The sequence below is a fragment of the Arabidopsis thaliana genome, assembly GCF_000001735.4.
Source record: "Arabidopsis thaliana chromosome 1 sequence".
Lineage (NCBI taxonomy): Eukaryota > Viridiplantae > Streptophyta > Magnoliopsida > Brassicales > Brassicaceae > Arabidopsis > Arabidopsis thaliana.
Window position 1 is genome coordinate 12,166,721 of NC_003070.9, and position 20,162 is coordinate 12,186,882.

The window sequence follows — 20,162 nt, forward strand, 5'->3', positions numbered from 1 at the left end:
AATGCATGGAGTGTCTGAGCCACGAGGGCCAGCCTCCACTCATGAGGTTCTAGTCGTCACAAAGATGACTGGACCTAACGATATGTATGTATTTGCTATTATGGATAAGATGGTTATTATGAATGTGTTGTTAGAAGTTAAAGCATGTTAGGTTGGTTGCTTGTATCTAAGTTTATATGTTATGATGATGGTTGTATACCTTTAGAAAATGTTCTATGTTTCAGTGGGCAGAGCGTATTCCTCTCACCGAGTATTCTTTACTCACCCCCTTATTCATTTTTTCTTCAGATTAGTAAGAGTGAGGAAGTTATGTGTAATATTTTGTTCGTGTTTGACGTTTAAAGAAAACGTTTTGGTAAAATCAAATGAAAAACATGTCATCTTAATCTATATGACAGGTCGGGTGTTACAAATTAGGTTAACCATTTAAGGTTAGACCAAATTAAAACTAAGCATTTAATGCGTCAACCTTCAAATTTCGTTGAATACAAACCTCAACTTTCTTCGATGAAATATATACCCAACTTTTATTGACTTATCAATTTAATCGCTAACTTATGTTGACTTCACGAAATCGTTAAGTCGCGTACTACAAGAAAAAATAGACATTTTAACTCAAGATAAACGCTATTGTATGTGTTTAATAGCGTTTTCATAAACTTTGATGGATTAACGAGTTACTAGAATAATCTGAATATAAGAACCGAGTGCTTTTGGTTTTTTTTTTATTAGTTAGTTTTTTTTATGGTTTTTAATTGGTTTAGTCTATCCGAGTGGAATTGTTTTCTTTTTAATTAGGTTTTTGGTATGTCTTTATAAACACTATTTATGCAAACACTGGGAAAGTGTGCTTATTTCTAACCAACTCAGTTAAATGCGGAACTTGGAGGAAAAAATCCGAATTAGAACCAATCTGGCTGACATCATATCCATTGATGAGGTAAAGACAAGAAATAAAATTGATAAGACAAATTTGGGAACAATTAAGGGGAAGATGGATATCAATTTGAATCCTAATGACAAAGACATGATAGCTTTTACATGGACCCATGTTTCTGGATTGAGACATATTAATTTGGCAACAAATAATAAGGACAAAGACTTGAGATGATCAAAATGATAATGACAATATAATGATTGTCGCTAAGTAAAATTTAATTAAAAGGCTGTGACTGGTTAAACATATAGAATAAATGGAAAAATAGAATAATCACATCAGGAAGAAAAATAATTTTTATTTGCTTTGAAGATGGAAGAATTCATGTGATTTAGTTACTTTTTGATATTTTTCGAAGAAACAATTTTCTTCCAATTTCTTTTGTTGGACTAATACATGTAATTTTTTCCCTTTCTTTTTGTTTTCTTCTATTAAAGTCAACTAGTCACACGACTCACACCCTCAATGATATGACAAGTATGTGTCATGTGGATTAGTTAGTGTGGAAGCAAGTCTTTTAACATCCAATGTTTTCTCAATTCTTACCTAACACGGTAACACCTTTTTTTTTCCACAACACATGGTACTAACCGGTTGACTATTCCCTGGTACTGCGGTTGAGGCTGAGGCAATGGCTGTTGAACCATCATGCCTTCTCCAGCCACCGTATAGTACACATGCGGCTTCCCATCTGCGAATACGGTTCTTGTAACCCCATTGGAGCTGGACCAACACTAGTGTATATATACCATTAAGTAATTTGAAGAAATATATAAAATATTAATCAAAACGCGTAAAAAGAGTAAAGTGATCTTTGATGATTAGATCTACAAATCGACGTCAAAAGGAAAAAAAAAAAAAAAGCTACAAAATAAACATTGAAAAAGTTCGAGTCCCTAATCCCTATATAGTTTATACACATATCAACACCAAATAATCACAAGAAAAAAAAATTATAAACAAGGTTGCATATGGGATCGTTTTTCTTTCCCAATTAGTTAAATTAGATAGAGATAGCGACCAAAAAAAACAAGATTAGAGGTATTAATCCAAATAGGATTTAGCTAACTTTAAACAATTACACTCCCAAAGTGATTGAACCCGTATGGCCGTATTAGGGAATATCGTAATTTAGAGTTTGTCTAGATAATCGAATTCGAAAAAAAACTACTAAATCGATCTGTTTGATAATAAGTGAAAAACTGATACGTAACCATAAGATCCATACATTCTCTGAAATCTATTACAAAGCTATTACATGTGTTACCGCAGAAACAAAACTTTAAAACACTAAACGACAAAACGTATGTTATTGGAAGTTGCTAAGAAACTTCGTCTTCTTCGCTATTTTCTAATCTAAAAACGTATCAACCCTTATTACCACTCAACCATCTCACTTTCTTTTTTCTGTCTTACACTCCAAGATCGGTCTCGATGGCTTCGTTCATAGATCTTTTCGCCGGCGACATCACGACGCAACTCTTAAAGCTGCTCGCTCTAGTAGCTAACACAGTCTACAGTTGCAAAGGAATCGCCGAACGACTGATCACGATGATCAGAGACGTTCAACCAACGATCAGGGAGATCCAATACAGTGGCGCGGAGCTGAGTAACCATCACCAAACTCAACTGGGAGTATTCTATGAGATCTTGGAGAAAGCAAGAAAGCTATGTGAAAAGGTTTTAAGATGCAATAGGTGGAACCTTAAACATGTGTACCACGCGAATAAGATGAAGGATCTCGAGAAACAAATATCTCGTTTCCTCAACAGCCAGATTTTGCTCTTTGTTCTTGCTGAGGTATGTCATCTACGGGTCAATGGTGACAGGATTGAGAGGAATATGGATAGACTGTTGACTGAGCGGAATGATTCTTTGTCGTTTCCGGAGACTATGATGGAGATTGAGACGGTAAGCGATCCGGAGATTCAGACGGTATTGGAATTGGGGAAGAAAAAGGTGAAGGAGATGATGTTTAAGTTTACGGATACACATTTGTTTGGGATCTCTGGAATGAGCGGTTCAGGGAAAACCACTCTTGCAATAGAGCTTTCAAAGGACGATGATGTTCGAGGTTTGTGAAGTTTTATTGAATTTTGTTTTGTGTTGATGGTCATGAGTTCTAATCAAGATTTTTGTGCAGGACTCTTTAAGAATAAGGTTTTGTTTTTGACTGTGTCACGGTCTCCGAATTTTGAGAATTTGGAGTCTTGTATACGAGAATTTCTTTATGATGGAGTTCATCAACGGAAGCTAGTGATTCTTGATGATGTTTGGACAAGGGAGTCCTTGGACAGGCTGATGTCTAAAATTCGTGGAAGCACTACTTTAGTAGTGTCACGGTCCAAGCTTGCAGATCCTAGAACCACCTACAATGTGGAATTATTAAAGAAAGATGAAGCAATGTCTCTTTTGTGTCTCTGTGCTTTCGAACAAAAGTCCCCGCCTTCTCCATTCAACAAATATTTGGTGAAGCAGGTACTAATGCCTTTTTATAAATATTTGAATCTGTAACTAAAAACACACTTTGCTTCCAAATACTAAAATTGTTACTCTGTTTGGTAGGTTGTTGATGAGTGTAAAGGTTTACCTTTATCTTTGAAAGTTCTTGGTGCTTCGTTAAAAAACAAACCTGAAAGATATTGGGAAGGCGTAGTGAAGAGGTTATTAAGAGGAGAAGCTGCTGATGAAACTCATGAGAGCAGAGTGTTTGCTCATATGGAAGAAAGTCTAGAAAACCTCGACCCGAAAATCCGAGACTGTTTCTTGGATATGGGTGCTTTCCCTGAAGACAAGAAGATCCCTCTTGATCTTCTCACGAGCGTGTGGGTTGAGAGGCATGATATTGACGAGGAAACTGCGTTTTCCTTTGTTCTTCGTTTAGCTGACAAGAATCTCCTTACTATAGTGAACAATCCGAGGTATTCGCTCTTTTATGACTTTGTCTCTTGTACCAACACTTCAGTGGGATTAATCATATCATAAATTTGCAGGTTTGGCGATGTGCACATTGGCTACTATGATGTATTTGTGACGCAACACGATGTTTTGAGAGACCTAGCCCTTCATATGTCCAATCGTGTGGACGTAAATAGGAGAGAGCGGTTATTAATGCCAAAAACAGAGCCAGTGCTTCCAAGAGAATGGGAAAAGAATAAAGATGAGCCATTTGATGCCAAGATAGTTTCCCTTCATACAGGCAAGACTTCTTTAACTTTAAATGAATTTGGTTAGTGACTAGAGTCTTCAAGTTGATACGAGCCAAAGATTTAGTCTTTGAACTCGTAATCCTAGACTTTCTTAACGTGATAAATAAGAAAGCCACTAAAATAAAACCAAAACACCTAAAACTCTTATCACGTATCAGGTTTGATAGATTTTTTTGTGTCTTTAGGGGAAATGGATGAAATGAATTGGTTTGACATGGACCTCCCTAAGGCAGAAGTTTTAATACTGAACTTCTCTTCGGACAACTACGTCTTGCCACCATTTATTGGTAAGATGAGTAGACTCAGGGTGCTCGTGATTATCAACAATGGCATGTCTCCTGCGCGTCTACATGGCTTCTCCATCTTTGCCAATTTGGCCAAACTGAGGAGTCTCTGGCTCAAGAGGGTACATGTCCCTGAACTCACCAGCTGCACCATTCCACTGAAAAACCTGCACAAGATACATCTAATCTTTTGTAAGGTCAAGAACAGCTTTGTTCAGACGTCATTCGACATCTCGAAAATATTCCCAAGCTTGTCTGATCTCACTATTGATCACTGTGATGATCTTTTGGAACTAAAATCCATATTTGGAATAACCTCTCTCAACTCTCTCAGCATAACCAACTGTCCACGGATTCTTGAATTGCCCAAGAATTTGAGTAACGTACAGTCCCTTGAACGTCTAAGGTTATATGCCTGCCCCGAGCTGATATCCCTCCCGGTCGAAGTTTGTGAGCTGCCATGTCTAAAGTACGTTGACATTTCACAGTGTGTCAGCCTGGTTTCTCTTCCTGAAAAGTTTGGAAAGCTAGGGAGTCTTGAGAAAATTGACATGAGAGAATGCAGTTTATTGGGTTTACCAAGTTCTGTAGCTGCACTTGTGTCTCTACGCCATGTCATTTGCGATGAGGAGACTTCGTCTATGTGGGAAATGGTCAAGAAGGTGGTTCCTGAACTTTGCATTGAAGTCGCCAAAAAATGCTTCACCGTGGATTGGCTTGACGATTAGGCTTCTTGTTCCTTCAAACTCTTGATAACCCCTTGTATTAATCATTGATCAGCAGTAATTAGAGCGAGTTATTTGAAGTTTGGAATGTTTCTCTCTATATATAAGATCATTTTTAGCTATCCATCTTAACTTTAAGAAGAGTTGTTTTCTGTTTATGAAGTTAATGCACTGGTTTTTAATGGCGATATCTAGGAGCGGAGCCAATTAAGGAGGAGGGGATCATTTAACCCCATAACATTATAATTTTTTTAATTATAAGGTAAATTACCTAATAATTATTAATGTTTTGGTATAAACTTTCTAAGTTGACCCCATGTCATGCCCTAGTTTTCTACTTTTGATCCCATTCATATTTGTTTTTCTCTCAACATTAATTTCTTTTCCATGTTTATTTTGTGCTTTCCTAACAAATGATTACAAATCTCTAGTATTGATTACACATTAGGCTTTTCACATATTGATTGTTTTTTCTTCTCATTGGATATCATGTTTGTTTTTTGTCCTTCTTCTTCAAAATCGTTTTTACATATATTTCTATGTAAGTCAAGAATTGTTTTATAAATAAGCCTAATGTGTAATAAATAGAACTGAGAGAAACTATTCTACTTCTAAGGTTTTCTCCAAATTTATCAAAATTTCACTACAAGAATATGGAGCATTTGTAGTGTCCGAAAACCGCTATTTAATTATACTATAGCGTTATTAGAAGCGTTCTATCATCGTCCGTCATAATAGGTCAGATACATATTGTAGCGCTTTTTTGTTCTGCTATCATTATTTCATTAATTACATCGCTTTATCTGCTGCAATCTTTAATTGTTTAATAGCGATTAGTTTCTGATATTAATAACTATTATACATAGCATATTTAATTTGCTACATATAATTAGACAATAGTATTTAGTTAATTGCAATATTTCTATTATGGCATTTTTAATTATGCAATATTTATTCAATTAATTTCAGTTCATAAATTATTTTTTAATCCCAAATTCAGAAAAAAATTCATATTATTTAGATATCATAAATTCAAAATTCAGAAAGAAATTCATATTATATAAAATTCAAGATCCCAAATTACATTTCAATGTCAAAGTACTTAATAAAAAAACCCACATAATGTTTACACAAACATGATTTTATCACTAGGCCAAGCCACAATACTACCTACTGCATCGGCAATGGTTTGAATTTCAGAGTTTGGTCTCCACACAGCAGCATCTCCAATCTTTGAAACTTCTACACATACCTTGCTCGCATTTGGACCTAGGGGCATATGGTGGACTGTGTCTGAAGGGTTAGAGGCACATACTCTTCCTTCTGCAACTCTTTCTCTTCCGTTCTTGTAATCTAACATGATGCATTTCTTCTTGGCAGATTTGCTAGTGCTAGTAGTACTGTGGCTTAAGCTCTACAAGATTAAAAAACAATACCAAGCATTCAGGCAGAAATAATACCAAGCATTCAAGCAGAAATAATACTTAAGTGATTTTATAGGCTGTAAGTTAAAGTGCAGAAATTTACTGATGCTGGTCTTTTATCTGCTGATGGTGGTAATGGTCTTTTTTCTGCTGATGCTGTTTCATACTGTGGAGGAGATGAATTCACATATTGTATACTATGAAGTGACCATGCAATGTTCTCATTTAGTACATCTCCCATCACAAACTTTTCTGGACTTGCTCTCCACAAATATGCGTCTTTGTTAAACAATTTCTCAACCTTAACAATTCCCGCAGAAGGACCAAGAGGCATATTGTTCACAAGTTCTAGTCGGTCTGTTGAACACAACCGACCCTCACCAACCACAGAACAAGCCATATTCCAATCAATTATGATGATTTTAACGGCTGATGAATCTTTAGCCTAAGGCATGATGCATAAATAAAAAGTTACTAGAGTCAATGTTTAGGTTCAGCTAGATAATTGACAAGTGATGCAAAAAAGACATTACCGAAGATCCTGCAGTCTGATTCTCAGAAGGTGATGATACGTCACTGTCTAGAATGATCTTATCGAAAGGTCAGGCAATCTTGTTCCCTAAAGTTTCACCAAGTGTGAAAATTGATGATGTAGGCCTCCACAAAGAAGTTGTGGCGTTTGACACTGACTTCACAACAACAGCCGCAGCATTACGTCCAAATGGAATCCGTCCAATCTTGTACATTTGTTCAGCAGAACAGAATTCACCTTCACCTACAACAACATCATCATCTGAGCACCAATCAAGTAACTGACATCGAACTCCTGCACTAACATTACTTAGAAACCTCTTCAACATGTTCCTGACAAAAACAATGGAATTAGTAACATATAACATTCAATTTTGCTTAATAGCACGTGTATTCAGTTAGATAATTTACCTTTTTGGTAGCTAAGCCACTAACTACATTTTGCAAGTCCTCAAGCTTTGTCAGCAAATCAGCTTGTGTAGCTTCAAGCTTCTCCACATGTGAATCTCTAGCTAACATGAATGCTAACTTAGTTGCAGTGACTCCTCTGCTCATACCTCTAAGTCTTCCAGGCTTGTCTTTACCTAATACTTGACTCACAACATCTTCTTTAAGATAGGTGAATGATGATGAGTCCATTTCACTATCCATAGATTTGATTTTTTCCTGAAACAGAATGTAATGACAATAAGTACTAGCAAAACAAAAAAAGAAAGCAAGTTAATGATTGTCTTACAATCGTCTCTGCAAATTCAGGGTTGACAGGTCTCCCATCTGAGTGTGTATGACCTGTTATCCAAACCTTACTTCTTGTCACCAATTTAGGGTTGGAACTCTTTTTTTCTACAAAACAGATAGTGATTAGTTGATGGTAACCAATTTACACAAGCTTAATTGATTACAGAGTGGACATATACTATACCATCTCATGGGCTAGACGAATCATTCCTTTGCGGCTGGTGGTGTGTGGAATCTGTGCCTAAGAGTGAAACTTTCCTTTAAGAATGAGTCATAAACTTGAATACCATCACTCCACAAATCCTTTAAGTCATCTATCAATGGGGCTAGATAGACATCTATGTTATTGTTGGGTGTTGTAGGTCCAGGTATCAAAAGAGTTAACATGATATTTTCTGCCTTCATACACATGGTTGGAGCCATGTTGTAGTTAACTAGTAAAACTGGCCATGTACTATACTTAGTGTTCTGAATAGAGAACGGATTCATCCCATCAGTTGAAAGTCCTAGTCTAAGGTTTCTTGGTTCAGCAGCAAACTGAGGCCATTTATAATTCACTTGAGCCCAAGCTAAAGAGTCTACTGGATGTCGCATTGTACCATCATCACTAGCATTGCTAAAATGCCACCTTAAGTCCTCAGCCATTTTCTTGGATCTAAACATTCGCTTGAATCTATCTTTGATGGGAAAATATCGAAGTACCTTAGCTGGAATCCCCTTCTTCTCTTCACCAGTGTGTTTATCCCTTTCCCATCTGAAAGCACTGCATCTAGGACAAGTATCCCTCAGCTCATACTCCTTTCTGTATAAGATGCAATCATTCGGACAAGCGTGAATGATATCATACCCAAAACCAAACATCTTCAAGAATTTTTTGATCTCATTTGTTGAAGTTAGAAGCACATTCTCTCCTGGTAAGATGTCGTGCACTAAACTCAAAAGTTGATCAAAGTAATTCTCAGACATCCCACTCTTTACTTTAATGCGGTAAAGCCTCATAATTGCAGACACCTTTGTGTACTTGGGACACCCATAATATAATGGAGTTTCAGCATCCTTCAACTTCTCTCTAAAGTCAGATTCTTCTTTAGTTGATGGCTCCTTACTATCATTTTCATTCTGATTCTGAGAATCAGAATGGTCTTCTCCATCAAAATAAGCTGTTCTTATCAACTCATAAGCTCCAAATTCACTACTAGACTCAGCTTCTAACTTATCAGCCCGTATCTCCCCATGCTTACTCCAACATCCATTTCTCTTGTATTTATGATTCATTCCTTTAATAACCAGATGTTCCAAAACAGTATCAATTGGTTGATGACACAGATTCCGGCAATCCGTACATGGACAAAACATTTCAGAAGGATCTCCCAAACGTCTCGATGATGCGTAAACAAATTTTGTTGCTCCTTTCTCGTACTCAATGCTATTCCTTGGCAGCCATACCCAACTCTTATCCATTTTTGAAACACCAACAAGCTCCAACCCCATATATATGATAATATTTATATATATATATATATATATATATATATATATATATTAGTTAACAGAGATACAAGAACAAAGACACAAAGAGAAATTTCAAAAACAAAAATTCAATACTATCAAAGCTATATTGAATACAAGAACCACATAAACTCAAAGCTACACGTATACTAAGAACCACAGAAATTAACTCAATTCGATACAAGTGAATCACATAAATAGTCAAGTTCCATTGGATACAAGTGAAAAGTCACAGAAATAGTCAACTTCTAATCGATACAAGTCAATAGTCACTGAAAATAGTCAAGTTCTAATCAATACAAGTGAATACAAGCTATCAAAGCTATTTGAAACTCAATTCGATACAAATGAATGCTCACTATCAAAGCTATATGAAACTCAATTCGACACATGAGAATAGTCAAGTTCAAAGCTATATGAAACTCAAAATCGATCTAAGAACCACAGAAATCGATCTAAATAACATACTTGTCAAAGAGAAGCCACTGAAATCTTTGAGAAACGCGGATAGCGAAAGCCCCAAATCGAAACCCCTAAATCTGAGAAACCTGAAAATCAAACCCTAAATGTGATTAAAACCCCAAATCGAAACTCAAACCAGACAATTTCACAATGCAAACCCTAAATCGATTACAAAAGAAACATAACCTTCTCGATTTAGAACCAGATCTGTGACTGAGAAGCTGAAGAGTACCAAAAGAGATTGAGGCGTTGAGCAAGAACACGAACAGAGACGGGAGAGAGACAGACAGCTGAAGAACACGAACACAAACAGAGAGAATTGAAAAAGAGAATTGAAAGAGATGAAGAACAGTGAGATGAAAAACAGTGAGAACACGAACAATGTTTTTTGGCCTTAGAAAAAAATTTCGGGGTTAAAAGTCACCAAATATTTTATTCTCCAACGAGCAAAAAAATTTCATTCCGCGCTACTATATTAGGTAGCGGTTTTTGTAAATTAGTGCTATCGAATAATAACCCCTAATCTAAAAATATTGACCCGAGTCATTTTATTTCCCGGGGTAAGATAGTATAACGTTTTGAAAACCAAACGTTATAACGTTTTAGCTGGTTAGTAAATTATAGCAGAACACGATTAACTGCTACAATATAATATTATAAATGCTCAATATTCTTCTAGTAATTTTAATATTAATAAGGAGGTCTTGTATAAACTGATTGTTTCCTGGAAGTGTTATTGCATCGCCAAAAACAGTTGGCGGAAGTCCAGCCCAGTCATGTATTGGAACATCAATTACTCTGTTCTTGCTGTTAGAATCGTTTGGCTCTTGAGTCTATGACAGTTTCTTTTGTCGGAAATGTTGTGAAAAATAAAAATACTATGACTTACTGGAGTTTCAAAATATAACCAAAAAAAACGAAAATATATTATAAGAAGTCTGAAAAAAGTAGAATTTTGTTTTTAGCAAAACATTAAGACGTGTTAATTGTCAAGAGAAGACCTATGCATATATAATAGTCAAGAAAAGACAAACTATAATAAAAATCTAATGAAACTGTCTTTTTCAAGTGTGTCGGGGAAAAATGATAAATTCGACCACGATTACGGATACCACTAATAATTATGGTCACATGCAGATGCAAATGGATTGGTCAAAAACGTCAACTTTGACTTCGCAGCTCTCAAGTAATCTTTTCCCCACTACTAATAGCTCTCTTCTCTCAATCAACACAACACAATTCACCACCATGAACTCTTCCTTTACTCTCTTCATCTTTACCTTCGTCATCTTCCTCCAATGTCTAAATCCCACCGGAGCTGCCACGTGTCATCCTGATGATGAAGCGGGTCTTCTAGCTTTCAAAGCGGGTATAACCCGAGATCCTTCGGGTATTCTCAGTTCTTGGAAGAAAGGTACCGCTTGTTGTTCTTGGAACGGTGTCACTTGTCTCACCACTGACCGTGTCTCTGCACTCTCTGTCGCTGGACAAGCCGATGTTGCTGGAAGCTTCCTCTCCGGCACTCTCTCGCCGTCGTTGGCTAAACTCAAGCACCTTGATGGGATTTACTTCACCGATCTCAAGAACATCACTGGTTCTTTTCCTCAATTCCTTTTCCAATTACCAAATCTTAAGTACGTATACATTGAGAATAACCGTCTCTCTGGTACTCTTCCGGCTAACATCGGTGCGCTAAGCCAGCTTGAAGCGTTCAGCCTCGAGGGAAACCGGTTCACCGGTCCGATCCCGAGCTCGATATCTAATTTGACTCTGTTAACTCAACTCAAACTCGGCAATAATCTCCTAACCGGAACTATACCGTTAGGGGTCGCTAATCTCAAGCTCATGTCGTATCTCAACCTTGGAGGTAACCGTCTCACTGGAACCATTCCAGATATTTTCAAATCCATGCCAGAGCTCCGATCTTTAACTCTCTCCCGCAACGGATTCTCCGGGAATCTTCCTCCGTCCATTGCATCACTCGCACCGATTCTTAGGTTCCTCGAGTTAGGCCATAACAAACTCTCCGGGACGATTCCAAACTTTTTATCAAACTTCAAGGCGCTCGACACATTGGATCTCTCCAAGAATCGGTTCTCGGGTGTCATACCGAAGAGTTTCGCCAATCTGACCAAGATATTCAATCTTGATCTCTCCCATAATCTTCTAACCGATCCATTCCCTGTCTTGAACGTTAAAGGCATTGAATCTTTGGATCTTTCTTACAACCAGTTTCACTTGAATACGATCCCGAAATGGGTGACTTCGTCGCCGATCATCTTCTCGTTGAAGCTAGCAAAATGCGGGATCAAGATGAGCTTAGACGATTGGAAGCCAGCGCAAACATTCTACTATGATTTCATCGATCTGTCGGAAAACGAGATCACAGGGAGTCCAGCAAGGTTCTTGAACCAAACAGAGTATCTAGTGGAGTTCAAGGCAGCGGGTAACAAACTACGATTCGATATGGGGAAGCTAACGTTTGCAAAGACGCTGACAACTTTAGATATATCAAGGAACTTGGTATTTGGGAAGGTGCCGGCAATGGTGGCTGGACTAAAGACATTGAACGTGAGTCACAACCATCTTTGTGGAAAGCTTCCAGTAACAAAGTTCCCGGCCAGTGCGTTTGTGGGTAATGACTGTCTTTGCGGCTCTCCTCTTTCTCCTTGTAAAGCTTAAGCGGCAAGAAAGCTACAACTGGTAGTTGGATATTTACCGTGACCAATAAAGTTTAGCTCCAAATAAAATTTGTATTAAAAAGATTACAACAAATAAAGTAGTTTTATGTTATGAAGAAGCTTCATTCTAACAATATGTATTAGTGAAAGTACTCAAAGTAGTATTTAAGTTCTCAACTATTATGCATTTTTTATATAGCAGCTAAAATATTACTTTAACATGATAGAAAAATGATTTTAAAAAATAGAAGGAAAAACAGAGTAGTATTCTGATACAACATGCTCCAATTTATGTAACTTTTGCTTATATATTAAACTGATTATGTAGTATGCAACTCTTGGCTAATCTGTTCTCAATTCAGAATAGTCGCAACAAATGATGCAGTAAATAATCTATGTTTACTGGAATTTAACTCGCTCTATACAAAAAAAGAAAGAAAGTTATAGTGATATCTTATTTAGAACTATGCGTAATTTATTATTCTTCAGTGTTCTATAATTGGTTAACAAAAACCTAGTGATGAAAACAAGAGGAGTCCTTACTAGATAGATGCATATAACTTCATCACTACAAAATTTATTTGATCACAAATAACACATACCAAACAACAAACCAAGTAATCGATATATACTAGTATCAAACCTCTTTTTTCTCTTTACATACACATAACACAAGGTCATCCACAGGACATATAGCGTCTGCATTGAGGAATTAGACCATCTCTGAAGTAGGTTTCAACTTAGTATTGTTTTTTTTTTTGTCTAAAACACTAAAGTTCGATTAGACTAATGCATCCATATTCAATGAGACAAAGACATAGTAAACCAACCTAGAAAAATTATTCAAAAACTATACAAAAAAAGATAGTTTGAGTAATTGGTTCTTCCAAAACAAGACTAATGCATGCAGCATCTTAAAACTTCACCACCATAAACGAAAATTGAGTAATTGGTTCTTCCAAAACAAGCTAAGATTCCACTATAATTTCTTACGATAAACAAATAGATAAAGCTACTTATGTTAATGTTGGATTACGCTAAGAAAATTAAGGCATGAATCTATCGGCCCATCTCGAGGCCAACTTAGTCCACAATCTGGATCATTGTACTTAGATATATTTGACTTTTATTTTGTGGTCAATAATGTACATATTGTTAGACAAAAATAACATGTTAATAAATATTTTTTTTTTTTCAAAAATAACGTACATTTTGAGAAAACATAAATGAAATTTCTTTCCAAACTAAGTTTCATAATAGCCCAAAATATTATTTAAACATGATAGAAAACAATTGTAATTTGACAACAAAGTTCTAGAAAAATAAGATACATAAATCCTTTATCTATAATCATCAAAATATTATAAAAATCTGATGAAAGAAACTGTCTCTTTCGAGGGGTTGAGAGATAATAAATTCGACAACGATTACGGATATTACCACAACTTATTGCCACCACATGAACATGAATTGGTCAAAATCGGCAGCTCTTGATTCAACGTTTTCCTTCTATTAATAGCGACCAATTGTGTCTTTCAATCAACACAACTCAACCATGAACTCTTGTTGCTTCCCTCTCTTCATCTTTGCATTCGTTATCTTTCTCCGGTGTTTAAGTCCCATTGAAGCTGCCACGTGTCATCCTGATGACGAGGCGGGTCTTTTAGCTTTTAAATCGGGTATAACTCAAGATCCTACGGGTATTCTCAGCTCTTGGAAGAAAGGTACTGACTGCTGTTCATGGAAGGGTGTCGGTTGTCTCACCAACCGCGTCACCGGACTCACTATCAACGGACAATCTGATGTTACTGGAAGCTTTCTTTCTGGCACTATCTCGCCGTCATTGGCCAAACTCCAACACCTTGTTGGTATTTACTTCACCAATCTTCGAAACATCACTGGTTCTTTTCCTCAATTCCTTTTCCAATTACCAAATGTAAAACAAGTCTACTTCACGAATAGCCGTCTCTCCGGTCCTCTTCCAGCTAACATTGGTGCGCTAAGCGAGTTAGGAGAACTAAGTCTCGACGGAAACCTGTTTACTGGTCCGATCCCGAGTTCCATTTCCAATTTAACCCGGTTATATCTGCTCAATCTTGGAGATAATCTCTTAACCGGAACTATACCTTTAGGTCTTGCTAATCTCAAGATCTTGTTGTCACTCAACTTTGGCAACAATCGTCTCTCTGAAACCATACCGGATATTTTCAAATCCATGCAGAAGCTCCAATCTCTAACCCTCTCCCGCAACAAATTCTCTGGAAATCTTCCTCCGTCCATTGCATCACTCAAACCAATTCTCAATTACCTCGATCTAAGCCAGAATAATCTCTCTGGGACAATCCCGACCTTTTTATCAAACTTCAAGGTACTAGACTCATTGGATCTTTCTAGAAATAGGTTCTCTGGGGTTGTTCCGAAGAGTTTAGCCAATATGCCTAAACTTTTCCATCTCAATCTCTCCCACAATTTTCTAACTGGTCCACTCCCTGCCATGAAGAACGTTGATGGCCTTGCCACTCTAGATCTTTCATACAACCAATTTCACCTCAAAACGATACCGAAATGGGTGACCTCGTCGCCGTCCATGTACTCGTTGAAGCTGGTAAAATGCGGGATCAATATGAGCTTAGACAATTGGAAGCCAGTGAGACCCAATATTTACTTTTACATCGATCTGTCAGAAAACGAGATCTCAGGGAGTCTAACATGGTTCTTCAACCTAGCGCATAACCTATATGAGTTTCAAGCGTCAGGGAACAAACTTCGATTCGACATGGGGAAGCTGAATTTAAGTGAGAGACTAGAAAGCCTCGATCTATCAAGGAATTTGATATTTGGGAAGGTACCAATGACCGTGGCTAAACTGCAAAAATTGAACTTGAGTCATAACCATCTTTGTGGAAAGCTTCCAGTGACTAAATTCCCGGCCAGCGCGTTTGTCGGTAATGACTGTCTCTGCGGCTCTCCGCTTTCTCCTTGTAAAATTTAGCGGCAAAAAGGTACAATTTTGTAGTTGAGTACTGTAACACATAGCTCTGAATAAGATTTGTAATAACAAAATTAGCCTACTCGGCTACGCCATACATGGACATGATTTTTATTTTTTTTACTGGAATAGAAAATAACAAAATATTTAAGGGGAAAATCACATTTTAAACCTAACACTGAGCAGCACTTTAAACCTCAAGATATTTTCACTAGCATTATAAACCTCCAAATTAATTAAACTAACACTCTAGATCTCCAAATTAACATTTTTTGTTTGTACAGCCCTAAAAGATAACAGAACAGAACACTAACTAACAGAACATTAACAGAAGTTACAGAATAATGAACTTTTGTCAGTTAAAAGAAAAAGTAAAACATGTTTAGAAAAAATAATATTATGACCACTTACCATAATTTGTGATTTTTTTGTTTAAAAAAAACCTTATAATATTTAAGAAATTTGATAATACAGTACATAGCCATGTAAATATAAATCATGTTGATGTTTTAACAAATTATTGATCGGTTATTCTCAATTTCCAACATTAATTTGATTACTTTGTGGGCAGTCTAATCATTGGTGAGCTAAATATCTAAAATCTAGACAGACAAAATAATATCACATATAAACCAATAGTTTGATACATTCACTCTCGGTACCTACCCTACATCCAAGAAGTAATGAAGATCTTGGGAATAAATGTTCCATTAGAATCATGAAACTGGTGACTTTGTAGACAAGAAAACTAGAGTTATTTGTGTAATAATATGAAATATTAAAACTGTAGACACACTGAGATTTGCCTTATTATTCAAAGCTATAAAAACAAATGGATCTCGATGAACGCTACGGCATTCATAAGAGAGGTAGCATGCATCTTAAATGTCACTACCATAAACTGAAAACTGAACAAATCGATTTTCGAGAACAATCTAAATTTTCACTTTCTTAGTTCTTACAATAGGCAAATAGATAAAGCTACTAATGTTAGATTATGCTAAGAAAATAAAGCATAATGTTTACCTGACCATCTTGAGGCCAACTTATTTTCACTGTCTAGATCATTGCACTTAGATCGTTCTAAATCTAAACAGTCAAATCTTTCACTTCTAATTTAAGGTCAATAACGAACATTTTGTTGGACAGATTAAAATAACGTGTTGAAAAAAGTAAGACGAAAATAACGTACATAACTAGATTATAACCCGCGGTACACCGCGGAGACAATTTGTTTTTAAAATTAGTATATATAAGAGTCTGCAAATTATATTTATCTATAAAATATTTACATTTTATAGTTTACAATTGTTATTAAGTAATATCCTTCCAAACTCGTTCCACCAAACCCGTCCCGTTAAAAAAATCTGCGATACACCGCTAATTTAAATAAATATTTTACGGGATTGCAATTATATTTTAGTTTGTCAAACAAATTTTTTTTTTAAATGGTTGTCGAAATCTAGTTCAAATATTGGAGAAATAAGATTTAGTGAACTGATAGGAAATGTATTTAGGTGCGTTTTGCTCATTTTAAGGGATTGCAATTGTATTTTGGTTTGTCAAATATTTTTTGTTTTAAATAGTTTCCGAAATCTAGTTTAAATTTTGGAGAAATTTGCGTGATATATGGGATTATAATATATTTGGAATATTTTTTGTTTGTTAATCAATTTATTGCCAAAAGAAAACCAATAATTAAAAGGCAATGGCAGGTATTGTAAATAAGTTCGAACTCCAGGATTTATTTCACAAAATGGCTGCAAAAATGTATATATAGATGTTAGAGAAAAATCAAAATGGTTATTTTTCCTAACTAAATTCCATAATAAAAATAAAATTTTATTTAAATTTGATAGAAAGAAATACTAATAAGACAGTGGAAAAAAACTATATGACTTATGAGTTTTAATACAATGTAACAACAAAATTCTAGAAAAAGAAGATATGTTAAACCATTTATATAATAATCTGATGAAAGACACTGTCTCTTTCAAGGGATCCAGAGATGCTAAACTCAACAACGATCACGGATTATACCACCACGTAATGCCACCACATGCATATGACTTGGTCAAAATCGTCAGCGCTAGAGTCGATGACTTTCCTTCTATTAATAGCTACCACGAATGCTTCTCTCAATCAACAAAAACACACCATTAACTTAAGACATCAAGAAGCTCCACTACATGTAACAACGATAATCAATACGTATTATTGTATTAGTGAAAGTAGTATTTCAACCCTCCGACATTGTTTTCCATATACGCGAAATGTTACTACTAAAGTGAACGGCGAGGACTTCGGAAAAGATACTCGTATTTCCGTTTATGTATTTAACTTTTACAAAATTAACAGAAATTATCCAAATTTTCTACTTTTTTTTAAATACCCAAACTTTACAAAATACACATAACAGTTAGTCAAATTAATGAGTATAAGAATTAAATTTACTTACCTGGATTTTCTGATCCCGCGTGACCAGAATTTCTTGAACCGGTCCCTCGATCCAAAAATCCCGTCTGATTTTATCGGATATAATTAGTCAAGTCAGTCCATCGTCTGGATTAAGTCTGGACATAATAAGTGAACCGAAAGAATTGAACTGGAACCGAAGAAAAAAGAACCAAACTGAACTCAGACCAATTGTAAAATATTCAAATAGGTCCAAAATTCTAGAACCGAAAAAGATTATAATCAAACCCGAACCAAACCAAAATATTTTGGATACTCAAAAATATCCAATTATATATCCAAAATATTAGTTATTTTTAGATCGAATAACCAAACATATACAAAATACCAAAATATACTTGGAAAATATATTTACAAATATCAAAATATTTGAAAATACTAGAAAATATCTTAAAATACCCAAAAATATTGAAATACCTTAAAATATTGGAAAGAAAATACCAAACCGAATACATGAACGCTTAGGCCAAGTCTGGATCGTTACACTTAGCCATTTATAAATCTCAACATCTTATCTTATATAATAAAAGAAGGTTTTACCTAACTCTTCTGAACATTGCGATATTTGGCACTCTCTTTTGGTGACACTTGTCCTCTTTCTTTTGTAAAATTGTTTCTTTTAATTTATTTCTTATATCTAATATTTAATGGGCAATTGACAAAAAATAGTACCAAAATAAGTTTTTCTTCTAAAATTAGCACAACATTTCTAAAATTTCACAAATAACACTATAAACTTCAATAAAAATTAATTAAAATATAACATAAAAAATAAAAATGAGAGCAAACACTAATCTAATATTAAATTGAATAAAAAAAAAATTAAATAGTGGAAATATCTACCCAAAATTAAAAATAGAGATCCCAATTATAATACCACAAACTAATATAAAAATGAAAAATCTCTTTTAAATGGTGAAAATATATACTCTAAAGTGGAAATAGGGAACCCAAATAAAATACCTAAACTAATATTAAAATGAATCAAAAAAAAATTTAAATGGTTGAAATATATACCCTAAATTGGAAATAGAGAACCCCAAATATAATATTTTAAATTTATTTCTAATTTATTTTTGGTTGAATATATTTTATATTAGTGGTATTATTGAAAAAATAAATTAGTGATAATACTTTTAGAAAAAAACTTCATAGTTAGTCAAGTAATGCTATTTTTGGAAGTTTATAGAGTGGATGCTATTATTGTCCATCAAACTTGTTTTAGAGCTATTTTTAGGAATTTCTCATATTTAATTCCAAAAAATCATATTTCTCTTATCATATTGATACATTTCATATTTACTCTTAACTTGATTTTTCTCTTCTAATTTGTTTTGCTCAAAATAGTATCTCCTTACTATCAAATAACTTATTTATCTAATTCACAACTATGGATTAGTAAACTTTTGAATTCTCACAATATAAGTACATTTGGTATCTATTTTTAGATATATTTTTTTCATATTTATCTATCTTACATAATATTTTAAGATTCATATAAAAGACATCTCTAATATTTTCTAATTTCTCTTGATAAGTATTTTTAACTTGCAATTTTTTTATCTAATTTGTTGTGCCAAAAATATTATCTACTTAGTATCACATAAATTATTCATCTAATTCATATTTATGGATTAGAAATTTTTTGAATTCGCACAATATTAGTACACTTGGCCTATTTTCGAATTAATCTTTTTCCTAAATTTTCTATCTTACATACTAATTTAAAATTCATATAAAAGACATCTCTCATCTTTTCTAATCTTTCTCTTGAAATTTGTCTCATTTTTTCTTTCCAATTAAACATATTCTAATTTTCATAACTCTAACTTATTTGCTAATCAAACAATTGCAATGTTAAATGAACATTAGTTGTATTGATTGCATTGTCCTTCATTGTCCGTTACTTTAGAAGGAATAATTACACGTCACATGTTTTAAATCACATTATTATTCACCTCATCAAGTAATAATTGTTTTCTTTTTGCCATTTACTTCCACCACTATTAATATGGTACATAATATGACACTTGAGAGTTGAGAGTGGAAATCCTATTATTTATAATACTCATTTGTACAGATTATAATTTGTATTTCGATTCAATTATTTGGTCAAGGGTTAATAATGTAGGAAAAAAAAAGTTAAATTGCAAGCCCTTTATAAATTGGAATTGGCATCAAGTTGGGTGAGATTTTGA

The 20,162-nt window shown here is 34.7% G+C and overlaps 3 protein-coding genes, 1 non-coding gene and 2 pseudogenes across 9 annotated transcripts; 3 read left to right on the forward strand and 3 right to left on the reverse strand.

The window, feature by feature from the left end:
- Positions 1-2,047: 2,047 nt before the first annotated feature.
- Positions 2,048-5,399, forward strand: ADR1 (Disease resistance protein (CC-NBS-LRR class) family). The gene is made up of 5 exons (NM_103079.4): positions 2,048-3,011; positions 3,081-3,415; positions 3,503-3,858; positions 3,931-4,136; positions 4,332-5,399. Exons 1-5 carry the CDS (start codon positions 2,372-2,374, stop codon positions 5,156-5,158), a joined length of 2,364 nt encoding a protein of 787 aa, NP_174620.2. The 5' UTR covers positions 2,048-2,371; the 3' UTR covers positions 5,159-5,399.
- Positions 5,400-6,281: 882 nt separating this feature from the next.
- Positions 6,282-7,779, reverse strand: AT1G33570 (annotated as a pseudogene; the record flags this gene model as incomplete). The annotated part of the gene is made up of 1 exon: positions 6,282-7,779.
- Positions 7,780-8,052: 273 nt separating this feature from the next.
- On the reverse strand, positions 8,053-9,339 carry AT1G33580 (annotated as a pseudogene; the record flags this gene model as incomplete). The annotated part of the gene is made up of 1 exon: positions 8,053-9,339.
- A 1,613-nt stretch (positions 9,340-10,952) lies between these two features.
- On the forward strand, positions 10,953-12,908 carry AT1G33590 (Leucine-rich repeat (LRR) family protein; the record flags this gene model as incomplete). 3 transcript variants are annotated; one of them, NM_001333054.1, is made up of 1 exon in its annotated part: positions 10,953-12,908. In NM_001333054.1, the coding sequence occupies one exon, from the start codon at positions 10,957-10,959 to the stop codon at positions 12,499-12,501; it is 1,545 nt and encodes a 514-aa protein (NP_001323401.1). In that variant the 3' UTR covers positions 12,502-12,908. The 3 variants fall into 3 exon arrangements, with proteins under 3 accessions (NP_001323401.1, NP_564426.2, NP_001319135.1); NM_103082.3 differs by having other exon boundaries at positions 10,963-12,784; NM_001333053.1 differs by having other exon boundaries at positions 10,982-12,872.
- Positions 12,909-13,762: 854 nt separating this feature from the next.
- AT1G33600 (Leucine-rich repeat (LRR) family protein) lies at positions 13,763-17,808 on the forward strand (the record flags this gene model as incomplete). Of its 2 annotated transcripts, NM_001333055.1 has the most annotated exons (2): positions 14,056-15,502; positions 17,488-17,808. In NM_001333055.1, one exon carries the CDS (start codon positions 14,056-14,058, stop codon positions 15,490-15,492), a length of 1,437 nt encoding a protein of 478 aa, NP_001321374.1. In that variant the 3' UTR covers positions 15,493-15,502; positions 17,488-17,808. The 2 variants fall into 2 exon arrangements, with proteins under 2 accessions (NP_174624.1, NP_001321374.1); NM_103083.4 differs by lacking the exon at positions 17,488-17,808 and having other exon boundaries at positions 13,763-15,880.
- AT1G06677 lies at positions 17,480-17,678 on the reverse strand. The gene has a single exon (NR_139129.1). It is a non-coding gene; the product is annotated as an other RNA (non-coding RNA).
- Positions 17,809-20,162: the final 2,354 nt, after the last annotated feature.

Coding starts and splice junctions, on each gene's coding strand:
- ADR1 (NM_103079.4), top strand. CDS start 2,372: ATGGCTTCGTTCATAGATCTTTTCGCCGGCGACATCACGACGCAACTC. Junction 3,859..3,930: donor ACTATAGTGAACAATCCGAG/GTATTCGCTCTT, acceptor ATAAATTTGCAG/GTTTGGCGATGTGCACATTG. Junction 4,137..4,331: donor GATAGTTTCCCTTCATACAG/GCAAGACTTCTT, acceptor TTGTGTCTTTAG/GGGAAATGGATGAAATGAAT.